The 25,401-nt window shown below is 38.6% G+C and overlaps 1 protein-coding gene across 6 annotated transcripts in view; it reads left to right on the top strand.

The window, feature by feature from the left end:
- The window catches only part of LOC124787739 (trifunctional purine biosynthetic protein adenosine-3), a 111,435-nt gene that overhangs the window by 30,089 nt on the left and 55,945 nt on the right, over positions 1-25,401 (top strand). For all 6 annotated transcript variants that reach the window (XM_047254594.1, XM_047254600.1, XM_047254598.1 and 3 more), the window contains exons 9-13: positions 206-431; positions 10,146-10,368; positions 16,509-16,707; positions 17,601-17,852; positions 24,257-24,460. In XM_047254594.1, the coding sequence (XP_047110550.1) occupies positions 206-431; positions 10,146-10,368; positions 16,509-16,707; positions 17,601-17,852; positions 24,257-24,460 (1,104 nt within the window). The remainder of the gene's footprint in view (positions 1-205; positions 432-10,145; positions 10,369-16,508; positions 16,708-17,600; positions 17,853-24,256; positions 24,461-25,401) is intronic.

Raw genomic sequence — 25,401 nt, 5'->3', positions numbered from 1 at the left:
TCCTTGGATGTGAGACATTGCACATACTGGATCAGTATTTTTTCCATTCATTTCAGAAATGTAATGTTGGTTGTATCCCAGTCATGTAGCTTTGGGTGTGATTGAGTTTTATACACTTATTACTTCTTATAGAATTTTTCATTTCTGTCGATTTGGTGTTGATGGGAACAATATAACTAAATGTAAACTTTGAACTCTGTTTCAGGGATTGAGGAAGCAATGCAAATACCCAATAATCTTGTGTTTCACAGTGGTACAGCACAAAATGCATCAGGCGAGATTGTCACTAATGGGGGTCGAGTGCTAATATCAGTGGCTCTTGCTCATGACTTAACTGTTGCTGCAGCAAGGGCAAGGAAGATGTGTGTTAGCACTATAAAATTTGATGGTGCACAGTACCGCACAGACATAGCTCACAAAGGAATAGCAAGGTAATGTAGCACAGAATTTAGTTTGTCTCAGAAATCTGTACACTGCATGTGTGTGTAACATTTCACTCGTGGTGGATGAATATGTTATGAAGAAATTAATTTCTTACTACATAAGACTTATATGCAATTTTGGTTTGACTAGAAAACATTTCTAGACTTCGTTATTCATCCAGCAAAATTAAAATTTTCTTCCTATCTTTTGATGTTTCTTATTATTTGGTGAAGAAATAAGATCAGCTTTAATCTAGAAATATCATGACTGTAGTTTGAGACATCTGTATCCATTTTTTACAGTGCTTTCACCTGTCCATTCTCCAGATTGTCTCATGTGCTTATCTTTGCCTTCTTTAACAAGCCTGTGTCAAAAGAGGTTACACACTCCCTGTACGAGTCGTGTTATTTAAGTAAGTACTGTTTTGAAATTAAAAAAAGACGTGCTGAGATATCTCAATAATTTTATTTTTACATGAAAGCCTGTACCTTAATCTATGCACTGATGCCATTACAGTCTGATTCTTCCTTGTTTACGTTGTGTACTGAGTGTTTAAGATGCCTCCAATAATCGTGAGTCCCACTGACTGTGAAGTATGGGCTGTTATAAGATTTCTTCGTGCTAAAGGACTAAAAGTGATCGATATTCATCATGCGAGCTGTGCAGTTTACGGAGAAAACATTATGAGTGATGGAATGGTAACAAAGTGGGTGAGAGCATTTAAAGATGGCTGCACAAATGTGCATGATGATGAACGGAGTGGACGTCCGTCGGTCGTTAATGAAAGTTTGGTGCAGGAAGTGGAAAATAAGGTGAGAGAAAACAGATGCTTTACAAATTCCTCCTTGCAGGATAACTTTCCTAATGTTTCTCATAGTGTTTTGTATGGCATTGTGACCGAGCACTTGAATTAATGAAAGTGTGCGCACGTTGGGTACCGAAAATGTTGACAGATGTGCACAAAAACAAACGTTTAGACAGTGCATTGACTTTCCTTGAGCGGTACCACAATGATGGTGATGATTTCTTAAGCCAAATTGTTATGGGTGATGAAATGCAGGTGGCCTTCGTCACACCAGGATCAAAGCAACAGTCCATGGAAGTTGCGCAAGGGCATCGTTTTGCTTCAAGACAATGCCCGTCCGCATGTGACGAATCAGACCAAAGATATCATCACATCTTTTCGATGGGAAACTCTAGATCATCCTCCTTACAGCCCCGATCTTGTGCCCAGTGACTACCATCTGTTCCTGCACTTGAAGAAACACCTGGGCAGTCAGCGTCTCAGGACGATGACGAAGTAAAAACAGTGATGCTGCAGTGGCAGACTTCTATGAGGAGGATATTAAAAAACTGGTACAATGTTATGTCAAGTGCCTCAATATTGACGGGAATTATGTAGAAGAGTAGATTAAGGTACAGGCTTTCATGTAAAAATAAAATTATTGAGATATCATAGCACACCTTTTTTAAATTTCAAAACGGTACTTTAAAAAAAAACATGCCTCGTAAATGCAAGGAGTGTCTCTTTACTGTTTAAATGTCATTTCTCACATTTCTTGTCTGCTTTTCTTTTAATCTGCTGGCCCATTACGTGATTATATTTGTGTGCAGTTTGGTTCTATTCACCTTTATTAACTATATTTCCTTACAGAGAGCTTAAGTGTGGAAGACATCTATAGTTTTCATTATTCGAATTACTATTGTTATTCTCATACCAGAAATATTTTTAAAGCCACACTAGATATTATATTTACTATTATGACCAGTTGAATGTAGCCTACAGTCTTTATGTCAAAACAAAATTCTGGAGAACAAAAACTAAGGATCGAAAGCTTCTAAGGCTAGAATATCACTAGGCTATGTGACACAATCAGTTGTATAACAATGAAAATAATCAATCATTGATAATGGAGAGACAAATGGATAGATAAAAAAATAGATAGATAAGCTGCTCCTTGGTGAGTAGATTTTTTTATCTATCGATTTACATTATACAATCAGTTGTATGGTGCATAATGAATATGGAACTCTGATCTCCAACCCTCTCGGATGCCTTTCCCTTTATCTTTGTCTTCCCTCATTATCAGACTTGGGTGTTAGTGACCTGTCCTTCATTCCAACCTTTACCAACCTACTTCTTTTTCCTCCTTGAGAAAAGCACTAACAGTCTGAAAGCTGAATCAGTGTTTTCTACTTTTATATGTGTCTGTCATCAGTATTACCTGACCACAATATTATTGCACTTGGCCTCTCATGGCTGTTATTGGAAATATGTGGTGACATTACATTAAACAAGTACAGTGGTGGCTAAGAAAAATAAATCACATTGTTAATTATTTCAGGAGAGTTGCGCATATACTATCAAGTGATTCAGCATGTTCTCATGAAATATCGTGATAAAAACTTACAATAAGCTGACCAAAGCACCCTCACTCCCAGGTGCAATAATATTTTGGTTGACAATTACTTGCAATTTCACTGCCTGAAGGCAAAAAATACTGGCCAAACATCCAAACATTCTGCCTCGTGGAATTTTATAAGAAAAGTATAAGCTGTGTGAAAGGATGTAAATGAAAGCAGAACTAATTCTCTATAATTCGAAACTTTGACAGTTTGATTTGACCGCTATAGAGTAAAAAAATGATGGGTGGGAAAGAGGTGATGGAAAGGGGAATATAGATATGTGCATTCATACACAGAGAAAGTACAGCAGTGTGCTGGCCCATGTATGTATGAACCATCATCTGTGATAAACACAAACACATCTTTTTTTGTTCATTACATAAACTGCAACTTCTTTTTTTTTGTATTAGATTCAAAAAAATATTGAATGACTATCAGAAAAATATTGAATGACTATGAAATTTAAAGGATGATTAGTACAGAAAGCAGTAAAAAAAGTAAAAAATAAATAACGAAATGAAACACTTTGCATTATTAAAGCACTATTTGTCATGATGTGTTGCTGCAGAACTATTTTTTGACCTAGAATTTTTTTCTTCCCTTATACCAAGCTTCATTATAGTCAATCTTGTATCACCACCAGAAGACAATATCAGCAGAAGTAGCATATACTGTGTTAGAGTACGAAGTTACAACATTTGTTTACAAGCTGTTCAAGGGTGTTGTGTAAACATATCTGATTTGCAAAGCTAGAAGTGCACCTGGATGATTGAAGTAGAATTGTGCAGCAATGGACAAGCAGGTTGCTTACTGTCACATAGCTGTTTTTTAATGCACCAAACTAGTCTGTCGCTCTATTCTTTAGGTACATTTTGGAATATTTATGGTGAATACATGACATTTTGGCTCATGATGTTGGATTTGACCAGGCTCACAGATTGGACAAAGACGTTTCTCGAGGCTTCTGTCTGGTGTCATCAAGGATGTCCACCTGATTGAAATTTTACTGTGTGTGACACAGACTTCTGCTACAACTATACTCTTTCATATTCAGTGAGATACTAAATAATCAATTTGGAGGGACTGGATGAGCAATTTATTGCAGATGTGTCCTTACACTCTGTTGGTAGGAAAGAATGGTTGAGCTGCTGTGCTGCCTCATGAGCAGTAATGTGGAGAACTGAGGAAGAAACAATTGCAGGTCTGTGTTAACTCAGATGAGTCATTTTTTAAAGTTTTTGTCTTGCTGCTGGATACAAACTAAGCAGTGCACTGCCATGAACCATATCACATGTGTAAATTGAGATTAATGCCAAGCTGATGGCCAAACCGAAGTATAGAGTGTATGTTATGACTGCAAGTAACATGAGCTTAAATCAGCACTAATAGACAGGGCAGAATAGTCTTACACAATAACACAAAATCACTCAGAATCCCAAACCAAAGCCCAGGTCCAGAAAAGCAAAATAACAGCTGTGTTAACTGCGACACTTGGAGTCACTGCAGCTGAAAGCTGAACTGTTTGCCACACAAATAATGTCACCACTCTCACTAGTGTTTTCCGTAACCCTGGAGTGGTGGGGTATTAGAAAAGTGACTATCACACTAAGTCAATGTATTTGGTAGGTACACAAATTGACTATGGTGGCTGAACACTAATGTAGATCATCATCTTGATCAACTTGTATTTACGCTATTTGAATGTCTGAGCCATCCATATCTCTGTGTATGGGTCTGACTGTCATATCTGTGTACACAGGTAAGAAGCTGAAATGATCCTGCAGTTTTTTTCTCCACTCATTGAGGTGGTGCTGTGGTTAAACATTGGAATGTTTTATTCTGTACAAATCCCTATCCATCCAGAAATATTTCTTTTTCTGTGATTTCCTTAAATTGCTTCTGGTAGTTATGAAAATGGTTCCTGCAGCAAACCTTGTCTTCCTCCAAATCCTTGTCTAGTTGCTTTGCTGCTTCCCTCTAATGATTTTATGGCAAATGAGATGTTAGAAATAAACCACTCTTCCTTTCCTCCCAAATTCTCAACAATATCCCACATTTGTTGTTCTCATAAAAGTAGTTTTTTCATTGTCAGGCTTGACAAACATTTCATACATCTGCTAAATATGACAGCTTTTCGTGTGCTCATGATAACAACTAACAATCCATTGTCACAAATTGCTTCCTAGTGCACCTGACAAATCCAATAGATTCAGTGCTCCAGATGACTTGCTGCTTTGGAATATGCATTTCTTTTCTTCCTTTTTATTTTTTATCACATATCTTATATTGCCTAAATATATGCCCGTAGGATTTGATCCACTGCACGTGATCTACAGTTTCCAGCATGACAGTACCACAGCTTCTCTTTTCTCTTGTTCCTTCTCTGTGACAGTTGATTATATTCAATGAATGAGGGATGTAAATAAATTCATAAAATTATGCATTTTCCAGTCTGCAGGCTGTAAAGGCCTTTATGTCCATAACTGGAACATCCATTTTACTCTTAGCAAAAGTTATATTTTCATTTATTGTTAATTAATTTGATATATCTAAAAACAAAGATGATGTGACTTACCAAACGAAAGCGCTGGCATGTCGATAGACACACAAACATACACACAAAATTCAAGCTTTTGCAACCAACGGTTGCTTCATCAGGAAAGAGGGAAGGAGAGGGAAAGACGAAAGGATGTGGGTTTTAAGGGAGAGGGTAAGGAGTCATTCCAATCCCGGGAGCGGAAAGACTTACCTTAGGGGGAAAAAAGGACAGGTATACACTCGCACAAATACACATAACCATCCCGCACGCTCCTCTCCCTCTCTCCCGCACACACCCCCCCTCTCTCTCTCCCGCACACACCCCTCTCTCACTCCCCCCACCCCTCCCTCTCCCCCTACCCCATTTCCCCTACCCCTCTTTCCCCTCCCGCCACCCCTCCCTCTCCCCCTTCCCATTTCCCCTACCCCTCTTTCCCCTCCCCCCTGTCTCACCCTAGCAATCCTCCTCCCTCTCTCGTTCCCCCTCCCCTTCTCTCCTCCCTCTCCTTACCTCGCCCTCTCCCTCTATCATTCCTTTTCTTACCTCCCCCTCTACCTCCCCCCCCTCAGCTCCCTCTCCCTTCCCCTCCCCCTCTCATTCCCCCTCCCTTTCCCCATTTTCCCCCTCCCTTTCTGCCTCCCTTTCCCCATTTTCCCCCTCCCTTTCCGCCTCCCTTTCCCCACATTCCCCCTCCCTTTCCCCTCTATTTCCACCTCTCTCCCTCGTGCCCACACGTGCGCGCACGCGCACACACACACACACACACACACACACACACACACACACACACACACACACACACACACACAATTGTCTTGGCACCACATTCTTACTGTATGCACTTGCTGCTGCCTCTCCCACCTTAGTATCAGCTATCCTTCCCCTATTCTCCCTAATGTACACTGCCTGTTTCTCCTCTCATAAACTCTACCCATCTCAATCCCTCAACCCAGCCGAGTTGCAGTACTGGCACAGTGGAAATGGCATCAAGGAGACAGTGCAACGACACAGTGCTCTCATGCACAAATCAAAAGGTCAGCAGTCTGTTGTGTAAGAAATGCAACAAACATGTTACCAAAGGCATCTTGTGTTAACCGTAATTTTTGACTACATGACAAATGTGTAGAAATGACACTGAAATCATAGTCGACAACAGAATTTTTAAATTACTGCGGAGTAACATAGCGACACTGAAAATGCAAATATTGGCACTCAAGAAAAAAATGCTAAGGTAGTAACTGAATTAGTTGTGTGTTTGTTAAAAACAAGAACCAAACTCGTGTGCGTATGATGACAAACAAATGGTAGACTGTGTATCCAACGAAGATACAACAAATAAAGTACTTGGGAAATCAGTTTTGAAGTACAAATGGAAGACAGTGAAGTATAATAAAAATAAAAACATGGTTGATAATGAAGAGAGAAAACTGTGTGGTGAAATCATATTACCCAAGAAATATTTGATAATGGGCAAGTTTCTGTTAACAAATGTAATAGTTCTAGACAGCAAAATCGATGTTCTTCCGGGGTTAGAACTAATCAACTCGGTAAACATATTAAAAACATTTTGACATAAAAAAAGGATGTGGCAGCAAATGCAGCGGAATCCATATGAGATCGCAAAGGGGTAATCATCCATGTTAGGACAAATTCTGTATGAAACAGCAGCGAGGAAGAAGTTATCAATGCAGCTAGAAACTTGATTCATTTAGTAAAAACTGTTTAGTCATCATTTACATTAATTATTAGGGCCTTCATAAGTAGGAGGTCGCTACTTGAAAAGTACATCTGCGAAATAAACAGTGGTGTGAGAAATCAACGCAACAGGCTTGGAGCAATTTTCATCAATCAGAATGAATTTTTAAATCACAAATGATTTGGGGAGGGATGGTTTTCATTTGAATAGACTAGGCTCTGCAACTTTAAGTGAAAACAGATGTCTGCAAAATCACAAACAATGGAGACTAAAATAGCATAATGGGTGTGGTAAACAATACAGTAAACGAAAAAATGTTAACATTTCTGCAGCATCGAAACCTAATATATCACAGAAAAGCTGAAAAGACAAAAAATCAAAACAGATCTCAAAGTGCTACATCAAAACATGCAGTACCTAAGCAACAAATGTATAAAATTACAGCAAGCACTGAGTGAGGAGAATGTTGGTGTGATCTACTTCATTGTGTATTGTGTGCAGTCCATTCTGTTTGTGGCTAGAATGATCTCACCGGTGTATCCTATCCTGTAGGCCCACTGCCTCTCTGTCCCAGGAACCAGCCGCCCTTGCCCAACCCTATTTTTCACTCCCCATGTCTTTTCTCCCATGTCTCCCCTACTGCACTCCTCCCTACACAACTTCTCATCCCAGTTGAGCTGCAGTTCGAGCAGCTGGGGTCCTGTGATCTTGTAGCTGTGCGTGCATATGTGTGTGTGTGTGTGTGTGTGTGTGTGTGTGTGTGTGTGTGTGTGGGGGGGGGGGGGGGGGGGGGGTGCTCGTGCTCTATAGCTGTGAAGGAGGGACGACTCATCCAAAAGTTAGCAATGTTCCCACACTTGTTTAAGCATCTGTCAGTGACTTGACCTTTGAGGGGCAGACATACGAAGAGATCAGGGGTACGACCATGGGAACCAGGATGGCTCCTTCCTATGCCAAACTTTTCATGCGTCACTTGGAGGGGGCTTTCCTGGAATCCATAAGTCTTCGGCCCCTGGTTTGGTTTAGATACGTTGATGACATCCTTACCATATGGACTCGTGGTGAGACTGACCTGTTAAAATTCCTGCAATCTCTAAATACCTTTTCTCAATTGAATTTCACATAGTCCTATTCCAAATCCCATGCCATCTTCCTCAATGTTGATCTCATTCTCATCAAAAGCCAGCTACACACTTCAGTCCACATTAAACCTACTATCAAACAACAGTACTTACATTCTGACAGTTGCCATCTGTCCCACATCAGACGTTCCCTCCCATACAGCTTTGACATTCAAGGCAAACATATTTGTTTGGATGCAGACCTCTTGCAGAAATACACCACCATTCTCACCTCAGTCTTCACTGTACATAATTACTCCACCAGTCTAGTTCAAAAGTATATTTCCCAGTCCATCACATCCAATCCTGGTACTGCTGATCCCTCCAAAAAACAACTTCTGAGCGCACCACTGGTCACTCAATCTTATCCTGGTCTGTAATGTGTTAATCAGTTACTCTGACAAGGCCATGACTTCCTAAAATCATGACCGAGCGAGGTGGCGCAGTGGTTAGCACACTGGACTCGCATTCGGGAGGACGACGGTTGAATCCCGCGTCTGGCCATCCTGATTTAGGTTTTCCGTGATTTACCTGAATCGCTCCAGGCGGATGGTTCTTTTGAAAGGGCACGGCTAACTTCCCCAATCCAATGAGACAGATGACCTCGCTGTTTGGTCTCCTCCCCCAAGCAGCCCAACCCTAAAATCATGCCCTGAAATGAGATCCAGTCTGTCTGAGATTTTGCTCACCACACCTATAACAGCTTTTTGTCGCCCTCCAGTCTCCGTAATATTCTCGTCAGATCCTATGCTCATTTTGCACCCATCTCCCTACCCTATGGCTCCTACCCTTGTGACTGTCCCCACTGCAAGATTTGTCCTATGCAGCCTCCCACCACCACCTATACCAGCCCTGTAACTGGCAATACATATACTATCAAACGTAGGGCCTCATGTGAAACGACACATCATATACCAACAGTTATGTAAACACTATTTGGCCTTCTACATTGGCATGCCTACAACCAAATTATGAGTTAGGATGAATGAACATAGGCAGAGGGTGTGTACTGGCAACATGCAATATCCTGTTACAGAGCTCTACAATGTGACAATTGTGTCCTCAGTGCTGTTTCACCACACGCGCCATCTGGATTCTTCACCCAGATATCAGTTTCTCAGAACTCCGCAAGTGGGAGCTAGTGTTACTACATGTCCTTGGTTTTTGCCATTTATCTGACCTTAATTTATGTTCATTTCTTTTGCCTCAGCATTTCTTCACAGTAACTACTCCTTTCTTCACAGGAATTACTCCTTCCTTCACTCCATTTTGGTTTTCTATATCTATCATTTTTTTTACCTGTATTTTTGCCCCCCTCCCCCCCCTTCCTCTGTTATGTATAATGCCCAGTAATCTCTGTCTTGCATATTCCCCTGTCTTCCATCTTTAAACTCTCAGGTTTTCAAATATAGTTTGGTGCAGTCCTCAACAACCAGTCTTTCCTTCTCATCCCATCCGGTAAGTCTCCCCTGACCCACAGTTCTGGGTGCCTTTCCTAAAGCCTACCCCTTTTTCTAGACCTCTCCAGTCCTTTTCCTTGACTCCTCTTCCTCCCCCTTCAACCCTTCTGTCGGTAGAAGGAGTCGCTGACTTCGAAAGCATGCTTAATTATAACCTTATTTTATGTGCGTGCTGTGCTGTTGCTTGGTGAGAAGAGTTCTTATCCATTCAATTACATCTTATTGTCAAATTTTGATTGTTGTCAATGACTTAGTGTCTGAGCTGTTTAGTGAAATTTATGCCTTTCATCACTAAACATGTGACTGTTTCACAGTCACAAGTATTGTCAAAAACACACACACACACACACACACACACACACACACACACACACACACAGAGAGAGAGAGAGAGAGAGAGAGAGAGAGAGAGAGAGAGAGAGAGAGAGAGAGATTGGTGGTTGTCTTAATGTGTACTTCGGCCAACAGATCAACTAAATTGGTATTTGTTTTCTGTACAGATCATTGTTGCAGAAAGGCCTCCTCACATATAAAGAAAGTGGTGTTGATATCAATGCAGGGGACTCACTTGTAAATCAAATAAAATCATATGTAAAAAAAACCAACAGGACTGGTGTCTTAGGCTCCATTGGAGGATTTGGAGGTGTTTTTGATGTTCCTGCTACTGGTTATAGTGATCCTCTTCTTGTGTCTGGTACTGATGGAGTTGGCACAAAATTGAAGGTAATTTCATCACCAATGTATCTTTCTTCTTACATATTCATTGTTTGTACAGTATGGTGTAGCAGTAATTATGAGGATTCAACATATGCTACTTTGTATTTAGAAACTAACTCACCACACAGAGGAGGTGTTAAGCAGCAGACAGAAACATTTAAAAGTAGACTGTGCCTCTCTGCTGCTCACTGCCATCTCAGTGTGGTAAACAGCAACCCAGCTTAATTCATATTGATGTTTTCCATTATCTGATTTATAACACCATATAGTTGTTTTTGTCATCATTCTTATAAGGTAGCTTTGGCGCAGTTATCTACTGTCTTAGATATTTGAAAACTGTGGTCTTTTGTCTGACAGTTCCAGCATTTTCAAGAAAAATCTCAGTTAATTGTATGTGGCATGGTTTGTTGCTAAGTACGTAAGTTGATTGTATGATAAGAAAATTATTTCTGCTCTTCATGTTTGTTTAATTTCCATTACAGATTTAGTAGCTTTGCTAATTTTCTAACTGTAAATAAAATACAAGTTGTTGTGGACTTTCATTGCTTCCATTTACTTCTTTTCACAGAAAATACAGTGGTGAATGTGGGGTGAGTTCTGTTTTTTAACTCCCTGCATGTAGTGACATTACCAGTTAGAGATTTGTCATCTTGATGTAATTGACAACTTTATGCTGAGTTTTAATAATGTGGCTGTCTCTTAGTTGAAAATATCATCACTCTTTCTATCTCACTCACTTTAATAAATTTTTTTCAATATTTGAGTTAAGATGACTGACTAAAACGAAGCACTCTGAAGTGAAAATTTTCTTGTGTAGCATAGTAGTTTGCACTTTTTGTTTTCCTAATGAATGCTAATTGACATCATTACATATTTTGGTATGCAGAACAGTAGTAGTTGTGTTATAATTTTAAATGCTGTTTGTAAAGTGTGAAACATAACACTTAACATTTTAATGTGACTGGTTTCTTGCCCAGTATAATAAATACATGCTCCTGGAATTGGCTCCTATCTTCATGTGTTAACATGTATGCATACAAAAACTACAGCTACCAGGTGTACAAGTATGAAATGCAGATTTCAGACAACAGATGTTGCACCAGTGCAGTTTGCGCTATAAAGATTTGACATTGCACCATTTTGTTGTGTCATTAACGAGTTACAGATGCCCACAAGTGATAAATTGGAAAAGTGTGTGAATAGAGTTGTGTTGTTGTGTTCAATATGTCAAAATTTATACCGAACAAAGAGCATTCACAGGGAGCATTAATTATCTGTTTTCATTCGAATAAAACTGCTGCTGAATCATACAAGTTACTTCGAGAAGTTTATGGTGAACGTACTCTGTTGCGAGATATGTGTGAATGATGGTTTCAGCATTTCAAAAATGGTGACTTCCATGTTGCAAACAACAAACATGGAAAACCATCAAAAAAATACAAAGATGTGGAATTGGAAGCATTGTTGAATGAAGATGATTTGCAAACACAAAAACAACTCGCCAAGCAGTTGGGCACTAGACAACAAGTTGTTTCCAATTGGCTACAAGAGATGGAAAAAGTTCATAAGACCGGTAGGTGGGTACCACATGAGTTGAATGACAGGCAAATGAAAAAGTGCAAAAACTCATGTGAGATTTTGCTTGCCATGTACAAAAGGAAGTCATTTTTATTTTGAGAATCCCAAGTGCAAAAAATTATGAGTAGACCCACCCACACCATCCACATTGACTGTAAGACTGAATCGCTTTGGCAGAAAGACAATGCTCTGTGTTTGGTGGGACCAGGGGGGCATGGTCTATTATGAGCTGTTAAAACCTGGGGAAATGGTTAATACTAATTGTTACCAACAAGAATTGACTGATTTGAACTATTTGCTGCTTGAAGAAAGGCCACAATACCAAAAGAGGCAACACAAAGTCATTTTTCTTCATGACATTGCTCCTTCACATACAGCAAAACAGGTTCGCAACGTGTTGGAAGACTCAGCTGGGTAGTTCTACCCCATGCAGCTTACTCACCAGTCTTGGTTCCTTATGATTACCACTTGATTGCACCGATGGGTTGTGCACTTGCCTGAGCAGCACTTCGGTTCACACAGAGATGCGAGAAAATGGCTCGCTGAATGGTTTGCAGCAAAGGGGGAAAATTTTTACTGCCGTGGAATTCACAAAATGCCCAAAAGATGGGGAAAATGTGTAATAAATGATGGAGCATACTTTGAATGAAGCACTATTTATCATTCTTCTGAATTTAACTTTTTTTGTGCTGTTTTTTTCTGCTTACTGTATTGTCTTCCTACTCATTTTTCCACTTAAAATGTTTCTGTTGCTCAGTCTATTGAAATTTTTCCATTGACGCATTATGAAGGCTACACTATAGGTTGTTATATAGCACACAACAGTACAAATTTTAAATTATCAACACTGCTGGCCAAAGGACATGTTATGGTATTATTGGAGTTCCTGAAAAATTAGAAGGGAATAGTAAACTTAAGCACAAGGAAAAGGGTGTCTTACTGCCCAGAGATTAGCTGTTGCAATAACAGCTTTATTTTAGGCAGTTTTGTATCCTATCTACAGCTGAGTCTAAGACTTCTCCTTGTTTCACATAATCTTCATGAGAAAAAATGTCAAATGGAGACATCAGAGACATTAAGTTAGAAAAAAATATAAGAAAATTATATTAGTTTCCAATTTAGGAAAATGTAGAACCATTGGTAAATCGAACTGAAATATAGTGGCTGACAGAGATAGAAATCTTGTATTATGCATTTAATGTAAATAAGACTATAAATGAGACTATATTACAAACATTGTGCGTCTTTGAGCTATTGGTAAATGATTTATACGTATATCTACTGTCCATTGCTTCTTTTGTGTGTAAATTAGTTGCCTTTCCTCCATACTATTGCATGTATTCCACTGTTTGACTCCATTTAATAGAAATCAGAGTTTGTTTGTTTTCTTTTTTGTGTAATAGATAATTTACATGTGTACCAAAACAAGTTTGATCAAATGATAAAAAAGACATATAGAGCAGGGAAACGTTACCATGAACTTCTTTGTGAATCGTCTACTCCTTGGGAAAAGGAGAAGAAATATTGTACATACAAATTATAATTTTATGCAATTTATATATGTAACATCTGCATATGTTTAGTTCTGTTTTCAGGTACATATGTAACAGGGTGTATCATGACTAATAGCATAAATGCATATATCTGAAAGTAAATGGCACTAGAGACAAAAAAGTCTCGGTAAACATAGGTTAGCTAATGAACTGTGTGCAAAATAATTGTGACTTTTTGGTTACCAGCCACCACTGACTTGATTCTGTGTTATGAAAAGGTAACTATTCTGTACAACATTTAAAAAAAGGTATTATAGATGCCTTGATGGGAGTGCAGGTATTTTGAATTAACACAACAGTGCACAACTGTACTCATAGTTAAAGGAGGTGTTCAAAGTGTTGTCCTTGTACCCGGTGCAGGCCTGTACCCATCACTGCAATGAGTTTCAAATCCTTTTAAACATGCATGGAGCATTTCAAAAGTCTTGTAAGCAGTGACAAGACTCTGTTTCATTTCATCAAATGTGTTAACGGGAATGGCGTACACTACACATTTAAATTGGCCTCAAACACAGAAATCCCTATGATTCAGATCAGATGATGTTTGAGGCCAGGTACAGGTCCTCTTGGCCCAATTTATCTTTTGTCCATATCAGCTTATTAGATGTCATCTCACCATAGAAGCAAAATTTGCCACTGCTCCATCTTGTATGTGGCATGTCCTCTGGCATTGCTCTAAAGTAACTTCCTTGAGCAACCCTGCAAGATAATGCCGCAGAAACTGAAAATAATTCTGTCCATTGAGTGTGTTTGGTAACATACGTGGCCCAATAAGATGATCATCTAGTACTCCTAGCCATCGACTCAGTGAGAAATGTCACTGATGTGGACACTCGTGCACAGCATGTGAATTGGAGCCTGGATGATCACAAATGTGATAATTAAACACACCATCACAGGTGAACCCTGCTTCATCTGTAAATAAAATGTTTGTCAAACATGAGGTTGCTTACAGCTTGTTGTTGCATCCACTGACAGAGTTTAATCTAGGACCATAGTCCACCTCAGTAAGACCCTGAACTAATTGGAGGTGATATAGGTAGATTGCATTGCAATGCATTATTTTCCAACCACTACTATGGCTCATTCCAGGAAATTATGTTGCAAGTCTGCATGTCTACATTCCTGGAGAGTATTCGACTTCTTGCAGCATTACATCTTCAAGCACACACATAATTTGTGCAGACCTTCCTGCACCTAACAGCATGCGCAAAGTTTCCAGTTTCTCGAAGGTGTACTCCCCATTTCTGTAATGTTCCATGTTACCAACACAACTGATGCTCTGCAAACAGCTGACATGAGTGATACTCTGACTGTATACTGTACTGTCATATTCATTCTGCTTACAACTCCACCTCTTGAAAATGTAAACAAAGGTCACACTACAGAGCAGCATTTGGTGTGTACACAGAATGACGTTTACACAGAATGGTAAACACAAAGTCGCAATTATTTCACAAATGGTTCATTTGCAGACCTATGTTTGTGTCTAGTATCATGTACTTTCAACAGTATGCATTTTTCCCATTAATTATGATACACCCTGTATAATTACTTTATCATATTGAAGTGTGAAAATTGTATACACACTTTGTTACGTACCTGTAATACTACTTCTAACAGTTTGGATGAAAATCAACACAAAAATTTAGTTTAATAGTAATTTGTAATATCCGCACCATAATATTGTGTTTCTTGCAAATGATAAAAGGTTTTAAGCAGGAAGCAGTACATAACTAATTATTTAGGATGTTAATTTTGATTAATTTGTTATATTTGTACATCATTCTTATTCACTGTAGAAGTTGTGGTGATTTTTTTGGGTTATTTCGTATTCTTACTGGAACACAGAGATTTTAGTTTAACAAATAATCTTTTTACAATCAAATTTTATTAAATTATTCATTTATTCATAAATAATTGATTCATTAATTGACATAATTGTACCTTCAACTATCTACAACCACAACAGATTTACCAATAGCAAAAAGCTCTCTTCTTTGCCCTAACATAGGCTCTTAAATAAATGACAGTGCATCATATTTTCAGTATTATTATAATCAATATTTATCTGATTTACAGTGAACAGAAACTTGTGCATATGGATTTACACATGACAGAAATGGTCAGCAGAAAACACAAACATTTTTACATAAAAAGTTTTCCAATGCTAAATTTAAAAAAGAATATTTTCAACAAATAATATTGAAATATGTAAATTTTCATTAGATATAAATACACGCCAATTCCCTTCAATAGCTGTTACTCAAATGGCGTATCTTTATACCAAAGCTTTATCATCTTATAAAGAAAAGTGTTCCAAGTGACACTGAACACCAGAAATGAATTAACTGTTTACATTTTGAACAATTTTTTAAATTTTTTTCCATAGCCTTTGTCTCATATCTTCACAGGGTCAACATGTTAATTATTGGGCTTGGAAATTGTAGTTAGAAGGCTGCCAGATAGCCTTCCTGTTGCAACCCCCTTCCCCAAGACAGACCTTATGTACTCCAGCTGTCGGTGTCTAGTGTTATCCCATGTGAAAGTGTTTGAATGTTTTCTAAATGTTGGTGAAATGCGTTACTGGTGTGGGACGTGGGTGCCTGCCCTATATTCACCTAACTGGATGCAGGAAACCACATGAAAATCATATCCAGGCTGATCACACTCCACCCCTTGCGGGTAATCTGCTAGGCAGATTTGATGTGGGGCCAGCATGCTTACCAAAATCTGGGAAGTGATTTGTTAACACACGTCTATGGAGGCAGGTTTTTAAAAAACCTGCACGAAACTTCCATTACAGTATTTTATGTTGTATATTATATCCAACTTCATTAAATAATGATTATTGTAAGCTGAAAGTCAAGCCATGGCTGTAAATATACAGTTACTTAATAAAAAATTATTGTTTATTGTATTCTAGAGTAGATCGATCTCGGTCTGTTACTTGCATGTATTGGATGTATTACATTGCTTGATATTAACAAATGTGATTTACCACTACATGTGCAGGTTGCTCAGCAGTGTGGCATCCACTCAACAGTTGGAATTGATCTAGTTGCAATGTGTGTAAATGACATTCTTGCACAAGGAGCAGAACCACTTTTCTTTCTGGACTATTTTGCAACTGGTAATCTGAACGTTGACGTAGCTTCGCAAGTGGTTTCTGGTGTAGCTGAAGGTTGTCGCCTTGCAAATTGTGCTCTCATTGGTAATTAATAGAAAATATTTTTTCCAACTGAAAAGTTTTCAAAGAGCTTAAGATTATTATGATACATAACTTTGCCATATTTATGTAATTGTTTAAATTGAATGTAACAATAAAATATGTTGTATATGTTTGCAAGCTTTAGCGGCCATTGTCATAATCTTTAGAGTTGTTTGGTTATGTCATACTCCTCTTCAGAATTCTTGAATACTGAATGTTTAGGTCCCTCTGCTGGGACCAAAAACATCAAGTATGGTAGAGTTTTGAAGAGAAATGTAAAATAGCATAACAACTTGCAAAATTTTACCATCAAAATTTATTATCACTTTTTTATGTGAAATGCTCGTTTTGATATGAATATTCCATCTTCAGGATTGATGGTGCTTGTTATAGAGAACTGATCAAGATTTTAATATGTAGGAGCTTTGGTCCTTAAGAGAATGATAGACCTGTTATTTGAAAGTTAAATTACAGAAAATGGTCAAAGTGCAAAAATATGTGAAGTTACGATATTCCTGCTGCTGTGGAACAAGAATGACAGGTATCTCATCAATTTACATATTTGTGTACTTGACCATTTGCATTAACTTTCATAATATTTTCAAGTATCTCATAAACTCACACTATGCCCATACCAATTGTTACACATTAAAATCTCAAGGATCTTCTTATGGTAACCATTCTGGACTCTGAAGACTTGTATAATTATAGCAGAGCTGCTCTTTGATTATAATCATAAAGCAGCTCACAAAATTTATATGTTTGTCCATAAATTGTGTAATTTTTTAAAAAAATCAGGACTGCCACTGTGTACTGAATTGATTGTTTCTATGGACTTTTTAATAAATAAATAAATAATAGCTTTCAGTTAGCAATTCATTGGTTGTCGTCCACAGGTGGTGAAACAGCTGAAATGCCGGGGCTTTATGCTGAAGGTGATTATGACCTGGCAGGCTTTGCTGTAGGAGCAGTCGAACGTAAAAAGTTGTTGCCAGTGATGGATTCCATTATTCCTGGTGACATTGTTCTTGGATTGTCATCCAGTGGAATTCATAGCAATGGATTCAGTCTTGTGAGGAAAGTTGTTGAAAGATTTGGTGTTAAATATAGCAGCAAAGCACCATTCAGCAAGACAGGGAAGAGTTATGGTATGTGTCATGGTGAAATAGAAAGTCTTATGCCTGTTTGTGTCTTTTCTTTCAGAATCTCAAATTCTGTACTAACTTAGGATTATTTTTTTCATTTTTTTAAATCTTGTCTTTTGTTTCATGTTGTGACTATGAGTCAACACTTCCACAATGTTCATTTTGATTTATCACTTCAACTTGTTGACATAGCGTGAAGGATGCCTTATGGACAACTATAGAAGTAAAATAATGTTAAATATGAGTCATTAAATAGCATTCTACTTCTTTGCCATTTAGAACTAGAAATAAAAAAAGGAAGAGATGCTACAGATATGAAACTTGATAGAGATCAAACAGTGGAAAATCCATGATGGAATGTAACTCGATAGCGAATATTTGCAGTTTGAGCGAAGAAAGGTGAAACAAAGATAAAACAGATGGCAACTGCCATGTTTTTGATGACAGTGATGTTGACTTACAGGAGCATAGAGCAGACATGATCAATAATATGAGAATTATAATATAAAATGCTTACAGAAGATAAAGGTTTTATCAGAGGAAAATTCAGTTTATAAAATTATGAGGACAGAATTAACCTCAGGTGGCAAAATTATTAATATAACCAATAGATACACGTAAATGTTCAAGAAATAATCGTAACTTTAAGAAGTATTTGTTCCTAATTTTGGGAAAGGGATAGTTTGGGAAATGTTGGAAAGGAAATTTAATTTAAATTTTGGGAAAGGGATAGTTTGGGAAATGTTGGAAAGGAAATTTAATTTATTCTGGTCCCAGAATGAGAGGGACCCACCTGTAGTGAGGATGAGGGCAGACAAAGGTGAAAGGGGTAGGCTTCAGAGACAGGAGAAAGTCAAAAATAGTAAGCACTGTGTTAGCTTCAGTTCAAAGTTGATGAAAGAGTGAAAAATGAAGATGGATTAAGAGGGAAAAAAAATGAAATGAACTGTACAGTGGACCTAGCCAGTTTGAGCTGTCGGGAGTAATTCATCAACATGTTATTGAGAGTTAAAAATTTTCTTTCATGTGTGTAACTGCAAGTAGTCTACAGACAGGTTTCCAGCATGAGTTATTGCATTTCCTATGTGACACAAATGCCTGCCTTTCAGGACAGCAGCAGTTCTTTGTGGTAAAAGCTACTGACAGTTTATGCTTTCAGTGCCCTGTTGAATGCACTAAAGTGCCCACACCACTGACTAGCCAATAGTGAGGTCTGAGGAAGGAGTCATGTGGTTGCTACTGGTTGTGTCTTGGGGAGCAGAAGAAAGTGACTCTTGGTGTCTAACTTTCTGATAGGGCAAATTACCTCCTGCTATCAGTCTCCATGTTTACTGTCTCTGACCAGCCACCAACTAGTTCAGATTGAATCACCTTTCTCTCTTCTGCCTGTTCCTGTATTTCGTGAAAACTGAAACTGGTGGAAGCCCCTGGAGTCCAGCCTGGACAATGTACACCCTAATGCCAGAATATGGTGAAAAGTTAGTTTTAATTCACCTCCCTTCTGGCACCTCCCTCTCCCACCATTGACACAGGCTGCCTCCACACAGGTGCTGTCCATACAAAGACAAAAACCATCTGGACATGCCTTAAAGGCAGTCGTGTCATTTCTCAGCCCTTTGGCATCACCGGATACAGTCCATACAGAGTAATGGAGTTAAGAAGTAGACAGAAAAGGACATGGGGTTAAAGAAATAAAAGATAATTAAATAAGATATAAAACAAATAAATATTATTATGATGATGATGATGGTGATGAAAAAGAGGGGGGATTTTATGTTCAGGAGGTTGTTGTGGAGCAAAGATATGTTAGGTGTCAAGTACCCATCTCTGGAGTTCAGGAAAACTAATATCATGTGAAAGAGTCCAAATACCCTTATGATATGCCAGGCACTCAGATCCCTTTTAATGCTGTAGAGTATGTTCAGCAACAATGTGCTGGGTGCCCCCAAGCCTTACAGTTCTTCTATGCCCACTCTTGATCTCAGCCAGTTTAAAGTGGTCTTTTCTCTCTAAAACACTGTGCAGTGGACATGCATTAGTCAATAAACATTACTGTGGGTTTGCAAGTTGCTTTACATTCGATATTGTAGGATTTACCAGTGGTGGGGCTGGAGTAGTGTTGGTGGATGAGTACATGATATAGATTTTACAACAGGAACATTTCTAAGCATATAAACCTTGAAAACTCTGTTTTTGTTGTTGTTGTTGTCGAAACCTTGATGTAGAGATATTGGTCTGGGAGAGAGCACTTGGCTTGAGGAAGTCATAGCCTTGTTTTAGTAATGTATTGAGTCATTCAAGCCATGTGTGGTATTATATCAAGAGGCATGAATCTCTTAAAAAGAAAAAGAAAAGCAGGAACTGTATTATCAGAGGATGAGTGAGTTTACAAATAAAATCTGTGAGGTGTTTGTGAGAGAGGAAAGTTTGGAAGTGAAAGTGTTCTACATCTATGTGATTACTCTGCAGTTCACAAGTAAGTGCCTGGCAAAGAATTCATAAAATCACCTTCAAGCTATTTCTCTAGTGTGCCACTCTCAAAGAGTGCATGGGAAAAACAAACACTTAAATCTTTCTGTGTGAGCTCTGATTTCCCTTATTTTCTGATGATGATCACTCCCCTCCTGTGTAGGTGGGCACCAACAAAATATGTTCACACTCTGAGGAGAAAGTTGATGATTGAAATTTCATGAAAAGATCCTGCCATAATAAAAAACACTTTTGTTTCAATGATTACCACTCCCAATTCGTGTATTATATCCATGGCAGTACTCCCCTATTTTGCAATAGTGCAAAAAGAGCTGCCCTTCTTTGAACTTTTCTGATGTCCTCTGTCGATTCTGTCTGATGCAGATCCCACACTGCACAGCAATACTCCAGAAGAGGATGTACAAAGCGTAATCTAGGCAGTCTCTTCAGTAGAACTGTTGCATTTTCTCTGTGTTCTGGCAATAAATCGTAGTTTTTTGTTCGCTTTACCCACAACAGTATGTCATCTTTCCAATTTAAGTTATTCGTAATTCTAAACCATATTTAGTAACTCTGCTTTAGTGGCACAGTCATCAGTATCATCACCATTGTTCATGCTGTGAAGGTATTGACTTTCCATTGGTGTACTTTACATACAGCAAGACTCTCTTTGGATTTTCTGCCAGATTTTGAGACAGAGTTTCTTTGTGGAAAGTATTAAAGCCATCTTGCATTGAAATTTGTGATACATTTTGAGCTTCTGTAAAACTCCATCAATCTTGAGAGTGTTGAATGATTCAGTGTTGGAGCAGGTCTTGGATGCTGAGCCTGAAAGGAAGTGTTTGATATTGAAAGGGTGTCAAGTGCCAAAGTATAGGTATTGTAGTTTATTGGCGAGTTTTGTGTGGATGGAGGTTTGGATGTGGGCAGCTGTAAGGTGGAAGTCAACATCAAAAATGGTGACTTTGGATTTGGAAAAGGATCATATTAACTTGAGTTGGGAAAAGCAATAAAGCTGTTGCACAAAGTGGTGGAGTTCTTCACCATGCATGCAGACCACAAATGTATTGTTATTAAATCTTTTCTGACCCAGCAGCACCACCTTTTGTGTCTTGAGGAATGCCTCTTTCATGTGGTGCTCGAAAAGGTTGGCAAACCAGTTCCCATAAAGGCCTCTCCCCTTATTCATTTGTGAGTTCAAAGGTGAAGTATTTATGGGTAAGGATGAAGTGAATTAATTTCAAAATAAACAATGTTTTTGGAAGACTTTCGGGAGGACGTTGGGAGCAATAGTGTTCTAGCACTGAGAGGCCATTTGTATGCAGTACATTTGTCTAGAGTGAGGTCGCATCGATAGTGTTAAGAAGGGTTCCATGTGGAAGAGGGCTGAGAATGATACTGAGATGTTCCAGGAAGTGGTTGATTTCTTTTGTGTGAATTATGGGCTGTGTGTGATGGATTGGAAGAGCTGGTCGACCATGGCTGAGATTTGTTCAGCAGAAACTTTGAAGCCAGCTGCTGTAGGACATTGGGAGTGTTGTTTATGTATAATTTGGAAAGGGGATAGAAAGTCTGGATGAACAGAATGAGGTCATTATGAACAGTTTTGTATGTGAGGCGTCTAGGGGCCAACAATTTCTCATCCCTGCTGCTCCTCAGTATTATTGTCATTCTTTAGTTTACTCTTGATCCATTTTCTGTGCTCCTTAGACTCTTCGTTCTGTTAAACAGGCCCTGCAACTCTGTGTTAATTGTGTCATGATATCCTTTCACCCTGAATTGTAATCCCTCTCCTAAATCTTTATCTTATTTCCTTTTTTGCTTCTTTGATATGTAGGTTGCTCAATACAGAAGAAAGTTTGAATTCCTACTTTATACCTTTTTTACTTTTAGAAATTTTCTCTCGGTATTCCATTCTTATTATTCATTCTCCATATAGTCTCAAGTTAAAGTAAAGTTACAATCTCCACTTTCTTTTAAACCATCTGTGCTCCTAACTTTAACTAGATTTTTATGATTGTTGCATTCATTGTTTTGTTACTTTCCCCCTTTATTGTATTGTTCTGTCAATGCCTTTTCTTTTAGTGATGTAGTTTGATCTTTACCTTTTTGTCAATGGCCATTGTTTCTTTAAAGATATTTTCAGAATATTAACACTTTACATTCTTCTGATGTTGACATGTATTTTTCTTTTTCATTCAATATCAATTTTTTTAAAAATTTTATGTAAGATTGCATTTGTTACAAGGAAACAATGTCTGGCCAGTACATCACTTCAGGAAATGTAATTCCAATTACTGACATTAAACGTATTCAGCAGGAAAAGTAACTATACCTGACTTTCTCAATCATTAGTTTCTTCCTTTGTAAGGAAAGAGGGATAGATGAGGAAAGGTTTGAAAGGAAAATGGATCAGTCAGACCACAGGGTTAGAGGGAACCGATTTATTGTTTGTTCCTTCACATACCTACACTTCTTTCCTCCCAGAGAGAGGCACTAACAGTTCTCAAATCTAGCTACAGTTTGCTCAACATTTGAATTTGTTTATCTGCAACACCTGGAGATAAGTACTGGTCAGCCATTGTGTTTATCTGCAATTTTAAAATTTTCTCAAATCAGTGTGTCTTTTCATGAGATTACTTTTAGTATCATTACTTCCTCATAAATGCTTCAATGTGTTTAATAATAATGTGGCAAGTTTCCATCTTGCAATGTTTTTAAACTGTATGCCTCTCTTCTTCTCATTTTGTCATGCCCATTCATGGTTTTTTTCTGGTAATAATTGTTGTATGACTGCATGAATTGAATTGTCAACATCTTAAACTCAACTGCTGCCATTTCTTTGTTTTTACTCTACACATTTTTATCTTCATTTGTAACTGACAAGGGAGGGATACCAACTGTGAATTGCTGATTTGGATGAAATTTTGCACAGGCTTTAATCATTTAACAAATTTAACTTGTTTTACAGTCTTTTTGTTGTGCCTATCTGTGACTCAGCATCTCTGTTACATGGTGAGTAGCAACTATCTTTTCGTAATATTGTCATTATTCCATCTTGGATTTTCCATTGTTTCATTTTTTTTTTAATAGACCTGTATTTCAGCTTTTGATTAAACTCTCAAAAGTTTTTGAGAAAACTGATATAGTTTTTTGTGGTATATAAATCCCAATAACTGCACTTGCTTGGTGATCTAGTCTCATAGACTAGTGGTGAGTGCACAATGCTCTGAAAGGTTAAATCTATCTGTTCATCTTGCGAAAACTTTCTTCATTAGATAAAATATCTTTTTGACAACACAACCAGCATTTTAATATCGTAAATAATTTTATTCATTTTATGTGGAAGAACTGCTAAAGTTGGTCATTTTTTTACAACATTCGGTGCAGCAAAGGTTGGACGTGTGAAAAATTTCATCCAAATCCACAGTACACAATTGGTTGCTGTTGTAATCCTATAGTGTGAGTTCATGTAATCAAATAGTGTGCAATCTAAGTGCCTCAACGGCTGGTGTTGAGAGGTCGCCTCACAACCTGGACAAGCGGCACAGCAAGTGCCGTACCAAGTGAACAACAGCCCAGTATAAGCCTGGCATCCTGGGCCCTCAGCCTCACCTATGTTTACTTGCTTATTGCAGATTTACCTAAGAGACTTTTTATTGGTGTGATGTATAGTTACGATACTTTGTGCTGTTCTATACTTTGTTCAGTGTTACAATCAATCTCTTCATGTGGAGCAGAATAAAACTTGTTTGGCGTTACTTCTGATATTGTGTCTGTACAATGTTACAACAGTAGCCTTGCCCTGAAAGACTTAACTTAGGCTTGTAATATTTGATAGAACCCATTCCAATGTTTAATGATCAACTGCAGTACTATATCAAACTGGTAGCAAGGTATGACAGAAAATTTTAGTGAATGTCATTGTCTCATTGTAGGTGAAGAATTCTTAACACCAACAAAAATTTATGTGAAGGGCTTGCTGAAAGTACTACAGAGTGGAAAAGTCAAAGCTCTGGCTCACATAACAGGTGGTGGGCTGATTGAAAATATACCCCGTGTATTGCCTGATGGCACTGGAGTAAGATTGGATGCTGCTTCTTGGGAAATACCTCCTGTCTTCGGTTGGATAGCAGCAGCAGGTAGGCAGTGATTTTCAGTCTTACTTCACAATTAATCAAAACTATATTTACCTAGGAATTGTGCTGTTACATTTTTTTAAACTGATAGTTTCATAATTATGAATGAGTTGAAATTTGCTTATCAAATGATAAAGCTAATTTGTTGGTAAAATTAGTTAATAGGTTCTGTTTTTAAAACATTCATTGGCTGCTTATACACTCCTGGAAATTGAAATAAGAACACCGTGAATTCATTGTCCCAGGAAGGGGAAACTTTATTGACACATTCCTGGGGTCAGATACATCACATGATCACACTGACAGAACCACAGGCACATAGACACAGGCAACAGAGCATGCACAATGTCGGCACTAGTGCAGTGTATATCCACCTTTCGCAGCAATGCAGGCTGCTATTCTCCCATGGAGACGATCGTAGAGATGCTGGATGTAGTCCTGTGGAACGGCTTGCCATGCCATTTCCACCTGGCGCCTCAGTTGGACCAGCGTTCGTGCTGGACGTGCAGACCGCGTGAGACGACGCTTCATCCAGTCCCAAACATGCTCAATGGGGGACAGATCCGGAGATCTTGCTGGCCAGGGTAGTTGACTTACACCTTCTAGAGCACGTTGGGTGGCACGGGATACATGCGGACGTGCATTGTCCTGTTGGAACAGCAAGTTCCCTTGCCGGTCTAGGAATGGTAGAACGATGGGTTCGATGACAGTTTGGATGTACCGTGCACTATTCAGTGTCCCCTCGACGATCACCAATGGTGTACGGCCAGTGTAGGAGATCGCTCCCCACACCATGATGCCGGGTGTTGGCCCTGTGTGCCTTGGTCGTATGCAGTCCTGATTGTGGCGCTCACCTGCACGACGCCAAACACGCATACGACCATCATTGGCACCAAGGCAGAAGCGACTCTCATCGCTGAAGACGACACGTCTCCATTCGTCCC

This window comes from Schistocerca piceifrons, chromosome 3, assembly GCF_021461385.2.
Source record: "Schistocerca piceifrons isolate TAMUIC-IGC-003096 chromosome 3, iqSchPice1.1, whole genome shotgun sequence".
Classification (NCBI taxonomy): Eukaryota; Metazoa; Arthropoda; class Insecta; order Orthoptera; family Acrididae; genus Schistocerca; species Schistocerca piceifrons.
Note: the sequence above shows the minus strand (reverse complement) of the source record. Positions and strands in the feature narration are given on the sequence as shown.